At 35.6% G+C, this 14,104-nt stretch overlaps 3 protein-coding genes across 4 annotated transcripts; 2 read left to right on the forward strand and 1 right to left on the reverse strand.

The window, feature by feature from the left end:
• The first annotated feature begins 511 nt into the window (after positions 1-511).
• On the forward strand, positions 512-7,235 carry LOC124641185 (snRNA-activating protein complex subunit 1-like). 2 transcript variants are annotated; one of them, XM_047179189.1, is made up of 8 exons: positions 512-687; positions 980-1,144; positions 1,709-1,802; positions 2,110-2,356; positions 2,735-2,866; positions 3,340-3,453; positions 3,935-4,034; positions 5,281-7,235. In XM_047179189.1, exons 2-8 carry the CDS (start codon positions 996-998, stop codon positions 5,801-5,803), a joined length of 1,359 nt encoding a protein of 452 aa, XP_047035145.1. In that variant the 5' UTR covers positions 512-687; positions 980-995; the 3' UTR covers positions 5,804-7,235. The 2 variants fall into 2 exon arrangements, with proteins under 2 accessions (XP_047035145.1, XP_047035144.1); XM_047179188.1 differs by having other exon boundaries at positions 513-687; positions 994-1,144.
• Positions 7,236-7,318: 83 nt separating this feature from the next.
• LOC124641186 (coiled-coil domain-containing protein 102A) lies at positions 7,319-12,802 on the reverse strand. Its single transcript, XM_047179190.1, has 2 exons — positions 12,582-12,802; positions 7,319-11,090 (listed from the first exon to the last, which is right to left on the reverse strand). Exon 2 carries the CDS (start codon positions 11,066-11,068, stop codon positions 9,935-9,937), a length of 1,134 nt encoding a protein of 377 aa, XP_047035146.1. The 5' UTR covers positions 11,069-11,090; positions 12,582-12,802; the 3' UTR covers positions 7,319-9,934.
• LOC124641188 (acrosin-like) lies at positions 11,510-13,891 on the forward strand. The gene is made up of 2 exons (XM_047179193.1): positions 11,510-11,820; positions 13,696-13,891. Exons 1-2 carry the CDS (start codon positions 11,573-11,575, stop codon positions 13,778-13,780), a joined length of 333 nt encoding a protein of 110 aa, XP_047035149.1. The 5' UTR covers positions 11,510-11,572; the 3' UTR covers positions 13,781-13,891.
• The last annotated feature ends 213 nt before the right edge of the window (positions 13,892-14,104 follow it).

Below are 14,104 nucleotides of genomic sequence, written 5' to 3' on the forward strand. Positions count from 1 at the left end.
TCAATATTATGGCATCTATAGCAGAATACGTGCTACCATGTTCCTATTTGCCGGGAATCCCCAAATCATTCAGCTTTGTTGACGTAATATAATGCAGTAGGAACTAAACAATATTGAACCTATGGATTTTGATTCACAAAAATAAATCCGTATTTGTGTTTTTAAATTAAAGAGTACCCATAGCTTACAACCTATAAAGATGACTAAACTCCCAGAGGACTCGTTTTACGGAATAAAAAACAGAATGAGTCAAAAACCAGAGCTAGAATAATGGGATCGATAAAGAAGTTACTTTACGTATTTTGTAATATAAAAAGTAATTAGCACTTTTTCCTGATAATCCTACAAGGATAATCGATTATTGAGTATTGTTGTGGATAAGTACGGTTTTTGGGTACAACTCTACTGATAACAAAAACCGGTTATATTTGACAACTCGGAAATTATCAATGTGATTTGACTTTTTATCTCTTTTACACTTGGACTTTGATATTGAATTGAATAGCTCTCTCTCTTTTCTCCCTCTCCGTTCGGTTCGGAGTATTATTGTTGATTGCATGTTGACGATTTTGAAAATTGGATTCATAAATTAATTTGAAAAAGGCTTGTTTGTTATGCATGGGAGCATGATCGGTTATGAAATATGAACGAAGCATTTTTCTGAAATAAACAATATTCAAATTGCTGGTAAGTTATCAATGTATTTACTGTGAGCTAGAGATTTCATGATTCTAGACTTGAATCAATGTGAATTTCGTCAACTAAAACACATTTAAACTGTTGTAAAAATACAGTTCCATGTATTTTCACTCTTTAAACGCAGGTTAACTGTTGGATCTATCCACATATATCTAAATATATCAACTAATATATCAATAGTAATATTGAGAATTGTTTCAAATCTACATAATCAGTTTCTCTCCAATATTAACTTAAAATTACGTATTCTTCCTTACCACCTTCACAAAATACCAAACAGCCACGTACTTCCAGCCATGTCTCTGCACATCCAAGGAGTGCACATAGCGGACGGCTTTGCAGATGACTGTGATGAGCTCATCCACCGCTGTCTGCAGGCAGGAACCGTCACCTTCGAGGTGTTCTCTGAGATATGGAAGGAGATGGAGATATCTTCGCTATATCAGTAAGTTTCTCTTTTGCATCAAACAATCCAAAGAAAGATGATGAACAAGACAAGACCTAAGAAAAGATGGATGGATTGCCTGAAAGATGACATGAATAGGAAGGGAGTGAGTGTCAGTATGACGAGTGACAGGGGAAAATGGAAGTGGAAGACATATTGTGCCAACCCCAAATAAAATTGGGAACAGGGCAGGAGGAAGAAGAAGAATAATCCAATCTTTCCTCTTTATATATTACTATAAAAAAGCTGAAGAGTTAGTTTGTACTATTGAACAGCCTACCTAGTGCTGGTATTCAAGGTCATTTGTACCGAAGTAAAAGTAGATTATAGCTTTAGGTTGCTTTTAAGCCAGGTGGGCTAAGTAAAGCACATTGGTATGGATGAAACTTGAAGTACCAATTTTGCAATCACCAGATAACATTTGAAATGATAGTTAAAAAATCAGCCCAAAAACTAAATGTTATTAATGCTATTCTGAAAGAATTATTGCACACATTGACTGTTGACTATTGCATACATAATTTAAACTACCCAAAGTAACACTGTAACTTTTCTTGGTTTTAGTGGAAGAACATCGAATGCAGAAATAGCAGAACTATCAGAAGAAGTCTTACATATAGCCAAACATTATATGGTGGCTGATACCAGTAATTTTGAGGTGAGTTTCATTAATTAAATATGTATAAAAACTGGATTTTTCTTTGCATGTTGAGTGGAGGGAATTATTTTTCAGTTACCTACATAATAATAAGTGCTATAACTTTGATTTTGAATTGATTTGATTTCCTAAATTGTCTACATCATAGGAAACTATGGTATAAAGCTAATTTATTTCACTGTGTAATATATCCTTACTGACAATGCTATTTTTATCCTAGTGATTACTTATCAGGAATTTTATAATTGCAGGAATTCTCCTTCCACATAATTTCTTCATTGTGATATTTATACATTGTCCTCCACAGGAATCAGTAGCCGGTCTATTCCTCGTCTACGGTCTTCTAAACACACAACCGTTCTCCAAATTCGCAGCCCTACGTATAGTACAAGAAGACTTGCCCGCTATAGAGCGGATAAAGTTAGTGGCTCGGAGAGATAGGAGGCAGGATGTCCTGTATGTGTTGGGTTCGGTGCTCATACAGGGGCCGGTTCAGTACCATGCTGTGGTACGGGAGAGGGGCATGGAGTATTCTATTAGGAAGTATTTGGAAGGTATGTTGTAAGAAGTATGGGCTTTCACAGATATTTGGTTTGGTTTTGTGTGTAGCTTGAGGGAAATACTCTGTGTCTGGAAAAAAAAAAAATACAAATATGAAATTAGTTAAGCTGTATCATGTGAAAAGCACCAAAAAAGTCTGAAATTAAGAGTCTTTTTTCTCAAATACAAACTTTCCATACCCGTACAAAATATTGTCCGTGCTACCTGGTGTAGTTTTCTAACAGTGAAAGAATTTATCAAATTAGTTCAGTAGTTTAGTAGCCTTTAGAGAAAACAGATAAAAAAATCCTCCTTATAATATGTAGTAGATTAGAAGTTATATTTTGTGAGTGATATGGCACCATATGGCACTAACTAAAACGTTTTTTCAGGCTACACAACCATAGACAAGCAAGGTGTGCGTCCTAAAGGTATATTCTACAGACAGAATACGGAACTGGATATTATAAGGGAATTAAAGAACCTCACTGTGCGTTACACAAAGGCCAAAGAAAATATTGAAGGTAAGAAATCAAAAATCAAAAGTCATTTATTCAAAATAGGCTGAAAATCAGCACTTTTTGAAGGTCAAATTTACAAAAGACATCCCCCAAAACGCCCGCCCTTCACCACTTCCTATGTGCTTTTGCTGGGAAGAAGAAGTGGTGGAACAAACTCCCCAGCAACATAATTCTGTCTGTATGGTTTGAAGAACAGTATACAAAATATTAAAAATATCATTACTACCACCAATTACTCAAAAGAATAAAACCGACTTCTAAAAACACTGAAAAGCAAAAAAAGAACACTTTTTTTAGGTGCCTAGAAGTAAACATAGCTGCATCTAGTCCTTAGACACTGACTTCTAGGACGATGCACAAAGTTTTTTTTTTTGCTTTTTAGAAGTCAGTTTTATTTTTTGTAGAAAATTTTAAAGGACTCGTTGGTCCGTCAATCTGCCTATATTTATGCCAACTAAAAGATTAATGGTTTTCAGGTGTAAAGCCGGATGACCGCAATCTGAACTACTTGGACGCGAACTTTGCGAATGAACTCGACAGTTCCTTGAAGAACATCATCTGCGGGATCATCGATGATGATGATGGTGACGGTAAATAAATATATCCTTAAGTTTATTAGTATAAGAGCTATTTTCACGTGGTTTTAGTCCCGTGAGAAGTACTGCCCGTACCGTGATGAAATATAGGCTATGTTACTCGGAAAGAATGTAGCTTTGCAAAAGTGAACGAATTTTTCAAATCGTACAATAGTTTCGGAGCCTTTAGGGCAGAAACGAAAATATGTATCTTCTCCTCTTTATTATATTAGTACCTATAGATAGATAAGTAAAAGTACGCCAGTCTTTCGCTTGATCTCTCTCCGGTCGTGTCGGATTGCCGTCACATCGGGCTATGAGAGTGAAGAAACAGTGAGTGCACTTGTGTCTGCGCAAATGCTTGTGCACTATAATATGTCCTGCGCAGTTGGCTGATCTCCTTTACTGAGAACAGCCGCCGTAGCCGATAATCGGCTAGAAGGACATCATTTTGATCCACTGCACAGGCCTCCTCTCACTTGTTATCTATTTTCAGGCGATTCCAGTAGCAGTTTAGATGCAATTAAAAATTTAAAGCAAAAAGCTATGAAGGCTACAGTGAAACCTATCAGACATCGCATGGCCGTCGACATGAGGTATGTGTGCTAAATACTGGTTAAGAGGACGAATTGGAAATTTTGGCGCCAAGGATCTCAATTTTTCTCAGTAAATACAAAACAGATCAAAATACAACTTGGTTACCTAAAAGTTCATGATATAAACCTTATTTTGTTAGACGTCAAAACATGATTAGGTAACTTTTATAACAGAGAAAAATATATCAAACATACCTCTTTTTAAAAAGAGATTCACATATTATGGGCAAACGGGAGCGATTTAAGCCTCGTAACTTTTTTAGTAGTTGAGTATATCGGGTGTGTCGTTCACAATCACATTAAATCCATATACTTTATGATATTCTATGGCGAATTGTAAAAGAAATTAATAAAACTATCCAATGGTTTAGCCACAGGAGTCATTTTTCGTTTTTATAATTTACAACATCATGTGTAAAGCAGAGATAAAGTTAGGACTATCGAATGTTTTGATCAGTTGACAACTGTCAGTTTTGAAGGGAGAAGTTAAGTTGGTTGTAATGAGTGACGTTTATATGGTGTTCTAATTTTCGCACATTTTTATTCTATTTACGTTGTTTGAAACATTCAATTTTTTATTTTTACGTATTTTTCTTTTTTGTTTGTGTTAATCGACATACATTAACTAGTATATTAACGCATTTCCTTTAATGTGATTGTGAACGACACACCCGATATACATACTCTTTAAAATTGTGGAAGGAATTTTTATCAAATTATCATTTCTAAATAATAAAATTACAAAACCATTTTGTCGCTTACGACTTTTAGTTATAAGCTAGCACGCGTATTGTAATCCTCGCCCCGCTCAGACGCTCCGTCCCCTCTTGGCGCCTTAGATGCGCGTGCCGGTTATGGAATTATTGTTTACCAATTCGTCGCCTTAACATAGCCGTTCAATCAATTGGCAACTGGTTGAAATAGCCGTTCAATCAATTGGCGTTGTTTAGTTGTGGGAGATGGTAATAATTTATTACGTTACAGTCTTTTTGTTGTCCCACTGCTGGGCACAGGCCTCTTACATGGAGAATGATTGAGCGTAATAGATTATGTAGAACTAATTTTGTTTATTTAGGATTTCGCTTTTTCCGGTTTACAATCTTGTTTTTTCATGGATTTGATAAAAACTTTTGTAAAACGAAGAAACTTTTAACAAAAACACCTATTAGCTGCAAAACTAGATTCGTCTTTAGAAATCAATTTCATAATCAAGGAGCTATCTTAAATTACTTAATTTCACCCACAGGGCAAAATCTAACCAAAAAGAAGACTCAAAATCACCCCCGGACAAAGTCAAAACTGTCAAAAATCCTGAAAAAAAGAACAAAGCCAAAAAACGGGTTCGTAAACCAAAAAGCGATTCCTCAGACAGCGACGATTATACTATAAAGGCAGATTCCGACGAAAACACTCAAGACTGTCTTTTAAGTTGTGACGAACTTGATGTGACGAAATTCGACCAGCCGAACCTAACAGATATTGAACAAGAAATCAGCATCGAAATTGATGATCTACCCGGAGTTATAGTTAACGAAATTCAAGGCAAGACATACGAAATTGAAATCATTGATCATTTAAATACACCGTCGACGTCAGATCCGGGTGTAACGCCGACTTCGGATACAGATTTCGCGCCAGAACCGGATTTTAAGTCTGAAGGGGAAAATATTAAGAGGATTGATAAAAGGGATTTGAAGAAGACGATTTTGAAATCTAGGTTTAAGAGGATGGGTATGCTGCCTGTGGCTAATTTTGAGAATAATAAATGAATAAAACATGGAGTAAGAAAGGAAATATGAGCGAAAGTGCCATAATGCAGGTAGGTCAGGCGCTTTCTTCTAGGTCAAATTCGTATGGTGGGCATGATCAAAACGATTCGTTACGAGAGAACTAACGAGGCTTTCGGTTTGTTTAAGACATCTGTCAAAGATTTTTGGTCCAAAGAAGGCGCATAAGGGCGAAAACAGTAACGTTCCTCGTCCCCCGCTCACCCGCATGTTGTCGCGCTACTTTCTCAGGCGATTTTCCGTTATGGCACCTCCGCTAGTCATTTTGTTCTCCAAGATAAAACGTTATACCTCTGTGCTGAAAGGTTGAGTAAAATTACTCCCTTGCATTTTGTACATATAATAGGTCAGTTCTATTGTCTAGGACTTGTATAAAATATTATGTGAATATACATACATATATCATTAGTTTAGCAATAGGCATGGTGCATGAAAAATTAATAGGTCCGTCTATTAGGTATCTCTAAAATAATGGACACGTATTTTTTATTTTCTCTTACAAAGAAATAAAACCTAAGATATAACACAATTGAATTTTGTGTTACGTCTGCGTACAGATTTTACATAGACGTGACGTCACTAGCCCCTACTCTCAATCTTTGTGGTGTTATATCTTAGTAAATACCTATTAAGACGCTCAACGCCCTTCTGACTGCCAACCCTGAATTTGATGTGTTTGTGGATGAGTGGAGTAAAGTGATGCGTGTGTGTTTGGGGTTCTGTGAGAGAAAGTATGCAAGAGCGTCCACTGTTCCTTGTTAGTTAGATAATCATTGAAATGCTGTCGACTATAATATGTTTTTACTTTTGTTTTGTTTTGATTTAATGTTTCCATGTTAATTATTGTAATTGGTGTTGCACCGTTTTAATTAACTATAAATAAATAAAATAAAAATAAAAATTATTTTTTTGTTAAAATAAAAAATACGTGCCCAATATTTTTTGCGGCAATATGCATGTAACGTCTCTCTTTCTTACTTGGGAATTACATTTGACTCTGAAAGAGATTTGGTGCCAAAAATATATCAACTTAGTTGGTATAGGTACTACATAGGCACGTTAGTTGTTTCCATATTTTTATTTCTGAAAATTGTAATATTCGTCAAATAATTTAGCACATATTTTCGCAGTCGTTTTTGTTCATATATTTTGACTATCGTGAATTCACCAGTAAAGCCTACTTGGACAAGCAAAGCTTTTCTAAGAGAACTTTAATTTTAGTTTTCTCCGCTAGAGGCGCTGAGTTCGCATCGAAATTATACTTCTTCCGAAATAGCATAATTTTGTAATTTCTAGATGTTCAACTTAATTCTGTGATAATATTTTAATTACTTTGATATTTTGTGTAAGTGAAACTTTGTAAATCAGGGATAGGTATGTTATAAGTGCAAATAATAAACTTTTTAAAGTAAAACCTGTTGTTTCATTTTAATACGCGTAAAACTGGTGAGTCAGAAAAGGTCTGACAATGTCTTCAGGAAATAAAAAGCTCCTTAGTACACGACATTTCTTTATTGATATCTAATAATTAGGTAGGTACATTATAATATTTTACTATACAATTTTAATATCGTATTGTAGGACACTTTGTTTGAACTTCATTTCTTAGGCCAATGCAAATTAAAGGTTTTAATAAACTTGGATGATGATTTGAATAAAATAAATAGTAAAAATGTGTAAGGGGAATGAAAATTTTATTTTTGGGCGAAAATTTTCACATTTTCCAAGATTGATAACTTCGTCCAAATATGCACACAACTATATCTTGACATGAAAATCACATTTTGAAAGTCAACATGTAAATATTATGCCGCAAGGCAAGTAAAGCAAATAAATAACTTAGAAAAGTATACAAAATACGCAGATTAGGCCTTAAAATTAAGCATTGTTAAAATTAGTTTAGCTGTTCTAGTAAATATCGTTATTATAACGTGAATAGTAGCTATTGGAGAGTTGAATATGAGCATGTCTTATTCCGTACATCTCTTGAAATGCCGATGGAATATGAAGTAGTAAAATATTGAATCTTAAAGTTGTCAACCAGTTTTCTAATTGTTGTACATGTTAGAAATAGTAAATCAGAAGCACTTTATTCTACCCTCCAATAGCTATATTTCAAATGAAGGTCATGAAATCTCTAATAGTATGCAATCGAAAAATCCCGAAATTCCTATCGCTGTGATGTACCTATGCTTGATCATATGTTGTATATAAAGTTTAACGGGCAGAACATGTAGATATTTTGGGCCTATCTACCTTTTCATATTTAAACAGAATATTTTGGTTCTTAGTTAGTTTAGTTTTAATTTCTAACGTCAATTACGCTGCCAGATTGTTTAAGGTATTTATTTTTTACGGAAATAATCAGTTAAGATTTCATCCACCTTATCTATTATAAAACGTGGATTTTAGAAGTCTTTAGTCTAGGTGTTAGGTAAACTATTGACTTTGTTCGGGACGATGGTTTAAACCTAGTGCTAAAGCTGGTACTTTTTTAAAACCACGTTTTATAATAAGGTGGAAAGTTTTATGCTAGGCCTCTGTTAATATTTTGAAAGTCGTCCTATATTGTAAAACTAGACTATCACAATGATCAACAAACACTAGAGTATTAAGTAACACCTATATGATTCTAGTCTTCACATTTCTATTTCTTTAGGGCAAAGGTTACAGTTATTTTTAATATATTTTTTCCGACATTACGTTTTTAGCCGATTTCCCGCGGTTTCACTCGAGTCCCGTGGGAACTTCTGCACGTACCGGGATAGAATATAGCCTATGCCACTCGGGAGGAGTGTAGCTTGCCAACAGTGAAATATTTTATATTTTAGTCTAATATGACCGGGACCACCTACGTAGGTTGATAGGTATAACAATTTTTTTATTTTCTAGTTTTTAGTGCACATAAGATAATTTAACTTAAAAGTTTTTTAACCGATTTTTTATTTCAAATCGTTTCCTCTCAATTATATAGTCAAGTAATAACTATAGATAGTTATATTTCTTCACTAAAATTATATGTCTGCAGGAATGTAACGTCTTTGCAATGAATATTTGTAAAAAAAATGTATTACACATGTACTAGTATGCAGTATACTGTAACCTTTACCCAGCATCATCTAATTTTGTTTTTCGCTAAAATTCATGTAAAAGCGTTGGTATATCTGTAACACCGTCTTTTACACCTGTAAGTTGCTTCCGAAAAAATACGTAAGTAACCTCCGTAAGTCGTGAGAAGTACTAAAATAATACTGTAAGCGACTTAAGGAGGTTTAAATATAGACAGACATGTGTTGCTGTGGAGTTTCTTGCGCCACTTCATCCCAGCAAAAACACATAGGAAGTGGTGAAGGGCGGGCGTTTTGAGGGCTGTCTTTTGTTTTTGACGTTCGAAAATTGCTGATTTATCAGCCTAATTTGAACAAACATTTTTGAGTTTTAGGAATTTATCATAATTTAATTAGGTACGGAAGCTTTTTACATAAGAAAAACTTACAAGTGTAAAGGCGGTAAATGTTTTTATTATAATTATGATGATTGCTCATTCAGATAATATTTATGATCGCTTTGGAACGCAATGGAATGATTTAATATTCTTTAAATGCTCTTTAATGCAATATTTTGTGACAATATTTGGCTCTCTAGCAGATACTGTTTTTTAGTCTCTACTATGAAATAATTTACCAGATCTATTTTTTTTTCTAAGTTGTTACAATAGAGCCTGCAACGCTATATTTATTCGAAAGTCATAATAATGTTTCATCTAGCTTACATTGGTGAGCCTAGTTTGGCAAAACCGATAATATGGCTTTTCTTCTAGTTGACCATTTTCCCTGTATCATTTTAAATAGCCATTTGTACCTTAAGCGCTAAGAATATTTAGTACATATTGCAGAATCAGGATTTTCACAGAACCATAAATAACAGTTTTTAAATACAACCTCTTTCAACAACTCCGACCTAAGTTCAAAGAAGAATAAATTACGTATACCACAGACAGCGATCCTAATTCAAATTTGACAGAACTTTGATAGTTCTACTTGCGATTCTTGCTAACTGCAATTTTGTAATTTCAGAGCTTAAAGATCACGTGAAAAGCCGAGAAAAGGTATTTTAACAGTTATCACTTCTTTCTACTATCGCTAATTCGTCGTCTTCTCCGGAAGTATTAGTTTTGGCGTCGAAATGCAGATTGGCTTCTGATGACCCGTTACTGGACTCGTGGGATCTTGGACTTGCGCTAGTCTTTCTGACGTACAGTATATTTGACTCTAGTCTATTGTGGTCGCTGAAATAAGCGCTCCCGTCCGATATTCGGTTGAGTTTGTGTATCTGTTCTCTCAACTCGCACACTTGGCTGTACAATTTCTTATTCTCTCTGAGTATCGCTATATTCTCAGTTTCTAGCAACTCCCGCTTGCTCCACTGTATCGTGTTTTCTGATTTCAACCTTTCAATCTCCATTTTCAGTTCAGCCGTCTTTTCTTCTAAGACCTGTTTAGCTGCTATTTCGTCCTGCAGCTCATTCTGAAGTCTTTCTACCTCGCTATGACTCGAATCTGTGGACCCTAAGGTCCGGTCACTGTGAGTTATTTCTGACTTCGTGTTATGCAACTCTGCAGTCAAAGTTTCTATTTTAGATAGAAGGAATGCTTTCTCATCCTTTTCACTTTGGAGATTCTTGCACGTTTCGTCCAAACGCAGCCTGAGCTCGCTCAATTTATTTGCGAGGACATTGTCTACGTTAGAGAATTTGTGCGAGTCTAAGGAGGCTCTTTGTCGGGCTGACGGTTCACTAGGCGATAGGTATCCTACATTTTTCCGCCTCAGTTCTACCCCGTCTTCGGTAGTAAGATCGCCGCCCAGTATCCTGCTCTCTCCTATACTTAAAAGCTTTTCGTTGTCTCTTTTCAATTCGTTTAACTGTTGCTCTAGGTCTGTCTTCTCAGTTTTGGAAGTGGCCAGCTCTTTGGAAAGTGTGTCAACTTTGTTTTTTAGCTGTTTTGCTTCCTCGCGCGCCTTGTTCCGTTCGTTGCGGACTTTGCTCCACTTTTCGCGCCAATTTGCCGTACAGTCCGACCACCATCTCATGGTTTTCTCCATCTGCGTGGCCCTAGCCCTCGCTTCGTCGAGTTCCCTCTGGTAGAGAGCCTCCTTGGCCTCCCAGTCGGTGTTGGTGTATCGCATACCACCTCCATCGTGGTCTCTGCTCCGCCTGTGGCTGCCTCCGTGCGAGCTTTGGGCCATTTTTCATTTATACTGATGAGTTCTGGGGACAAAAAAAATTATTGAATGAGAAATATATATCATCATCATCTTCCGAGCCTTTTTCCCAACTATGTTGGGGTCAGCTTCCAGTCTAACCAGATGTAGCTGAGTACCAGTGCTTTACAAGAAGCGACTGGCCTGTCTGACCTCCTCAACCAAGTTACCCGGGCAACCCAATACCCCTTGGTTAGACTGGTGTCAGACTTACTGGCTTCTGACTACCCGTAACGACTACCAAGAATGTTCAATGACAGCCGGGATCTACAGTTTAACGTGCCATCCTAAACACAGTCATTGGTGTCTAAGATATACTTAGAAAGTACATACAAACTTAGAAAAGTTGCATTGGTACTTGCCTGACCAAACTACACAATTAAATTAATAAAACACGCAGATGACCTGACGACAGTCAACAAAAGCATTTTGGCCAAACATCAATATGTCTGGTCAGCATTAAGACATATCAACTAAATTTCCAGTAGCATGAATCCGTGCGACCTTCCACCTTGCCCGCCGTGCCCGCCGCCGCCCCCGTACCCTGTGTGCCCGCAAACGTGTCCACCGGGGCCGCCGCCGCCACCCAGCCGCTCTAAGCCTACGATGAGAGGGCTACACTGGTCTCAGACGAAACGCAAGCTGCTTCAAGCAATCATTGTGTCTGTGGCAGCGGGTGCCTGCGTCTATGTCTTCCTTGGTTCCCGTAGAAGGGAGACCTACAGAGACTTTTATTCGTAAGAATGTTTTGTTTATCAGTAGTAAGGAACATTAAGTAAGGAATAAAAAACTTGATTTTGTATTTTGCGGTGTCTGTGGGAAACCTCAAAATATAATTTTCAATTTAGTTAAACTGCTTTTATCATATCATGATGCCCTCCTAGCCGATTATTGGCCATTGAGGCTGTTCTCATATAATGAGAGTTAGCCAACCGTGCAGGATATGTACTCCTTGGAAAGACTGGTTGTCAAAATAATTGCTTTTTAAGATAAAGTCAACATTGTAAATTGACATTGATGATGAACATTGAAATCAAATATTAAGTATTCCTTCATTTCTCCGTCTAAAATTTTTTTTATTGCAACTTAGCTATACATGCAGTAATTATCAACTTTTCTTCTTGTATATTTATTTTTGTTGGGTGGCAAATGTTGGCAGTACCTACATATAATCCAAATACATAGCAATATTCCAATTTATTTAAAACATTAAGAAATGGAGATGTCTCTTTGTCACAAAAGAATATTTTTTGATAATGAAATCATTTTTGAATATAACGCATAGATTTACAGTTAGAATAAATGAAAAACATATAACATATTTGAAGTTATCAAAAATCCCAATGACACAGTTGATTTACCAAAAACATCAACAGCAGACTTTATGACTCATTTTAATTATAAAAGGGAATTAGATCGTAATAAGATTTAAACGATTATACATTTAACATTTTCATTCAATATAAAAAATACTACTGTTCGAATTTCGAATACTTACTGCCAATACTGCCATAGGATACCTGTGACTAAGTCAACAAAACACTGCCTATTTTTGTTTATATGCCGACCAAAACTAACTTTCTCATTTATTTATCTCAAGCAGGCAATTGTATTAAAATATTATTTAACATGTCAAATTAACATTTAGACAAAAATAGTACTCGTTATTAATTTATTCTCCAAAATAGGCTTTATACACTTTGTTCATTCATTTACTTTTTTCGCGATGCGGGATTGCTAGGGTTGCTAACGATAATAAATACGATGACATTAGTTAGAAGTTAGTCGATTCTGCACACTTACTAATATGATGAAAAATTGTATTGGTGACTTGAGAGGAAAATAATATCATCATTATTAAATGAAATGCTATTAAGAACTATATTTGTGACTATTTGACTCAGTCTCCATAAATCGACTCCACATACTAATCATCATTTTGAAGTTATTAAGCAGATTCCTGATTTGCTTGTCTAATCAGAGCGGTAATACAAGCTGTTGATTTGCATCCGTGCCGTATTCAAGGAGGTAATTATGCTAATGATTCTCGACCCAAATCAATAAAAAAATTGGTACGTAATTTTTTTTCTTTAATTTTTTTTCGGAATTCCGTAAATGTCATCTAGCCTTATTTAAACTTTTCGCGTATGTTACTGGCGTTAAAACCGTGCTGCACCCTCACACAAACGCAAACACAAAGCATACGCAACGATCACTCATAAATTTCATTCATAAAATTGGGTTACTTCGGAAATACCACGACATTACAATGACAATTAAAACAGTGCATATTAGTTATTTCCCATCTACTGTAATTGCAATCGATTATTTACGTACTGTATGTCCTCCTCCTGAACTATGGCACGAATGCAAATCAACACCTTGTATATGTTATAGAATAGATGAAGCGTACATATGAAAACTTTGTTTCAAGAATTAGTTTAGGGAAACATGTGGCATAACCCTCTTAAATGATTTCATACATTTGTTGACAAATTAGCGTTCGACGGTAATAAAACCGATTTAGGCATGCGCACTGCCGGTTCTCTATCATATTTCAAAGAAACACAATTTTATGTAATATAATAGTAAAATTAAATTAATATTTTCAGAAAAGGTGAATTTGATGAGTGGGCTCATGAAATGGCCATCAAAGGATTGTTTCAAGGGGTGCCTGCGTCTTCTTTGAAAGAATAAGTAGACAACTTATGAAGACATTCTATCGTTGCAAAAAGTTAATTTTATTTAACGAACGTTTGTAGTCTCGTTACTTATGGAGCTCTTTTTATTAGTTATTAATTGAGATATACTGAGCAACTTACTAAATAAATATGTTTAATTGTTTTAACGTTTTTTATTGACTTAATATTACGGTATACTACACAGGAGATCCATAGCTAACAAGTTTTTAACTGATATCCTAAATAATATTTAGGATCTACATTGGTTCATCTTTTTAGGAGCTACGATGCTACAGACTGACTTGCATGCTTTTCAAACTTATATCGTCACTTAAAAATC

The sequence above is a fragment of the Helicoverpa zea genome, chromosome 22, assembly GCF_022581195.2.
Source record: "Helicoverpa zea isolate HzStark_Cry1AcR chromosome 22, ilHelZeax1.1, whole genome shotgun sequence".
Taxonomy (NCBI): domain Eukaryota; kingdom Metazoa; phylum Arthropoda; class Insecta; order Lepidoptera; family Noctuidae; genus Helicoverpa; species Helicoverpa zea.

What these genes read in the sequence shown, in the direction of transcription:
- LOC124641185 (XM_047179189.1), top strand. Translation starts at nt 996, where the DNA reads ATGTCTCTGCACATCCAAGGAGTGCACATAGCGGACGGCTTTGCAGAT. An exon ending in TATTAGGAAGTATTTGGAAG is followed by an intron (nt 2,357 to 2,734) that starts GTATGTTGTAAG and finishes ACGTTTTTTCAG; the next exon opens with GCTACACAACCATAGACAAG. An exon ending in CGATGATGATGATGGTGACG is followed by an intron (nt 3,454 to 3,934) that starts GTAAATAAATAT and finishes ATCTATTTTCAG; the next exon opens with GCGATTCCAGTAGCAGTTTA.
- LOC124641186 (XM_047179190.1), bottom strand. Translation starts at nt 11,068, where the DNA reads ATGGCCCAAAGCTCGCACGGAGGCAGCCACAGGCGGAGCAGAGACCAC.
- LOC124641188 (XM_047179193.1), top strand. Translation starts at nt 11,573, where the DNA reads ATGAATCCGTGCGACCTTCCACCTTGCCCGCCGTGCCCGCCGCCGCCC. An exon ending in ACCTACAGAGACTTTTATTC is followed by an intron (nt 11,821 to 13,695) that starts GTAAGAATGTTT and finishes TAATATTTTCAG; the next exon opens with AAAAGGTGAATTTGATGAGT.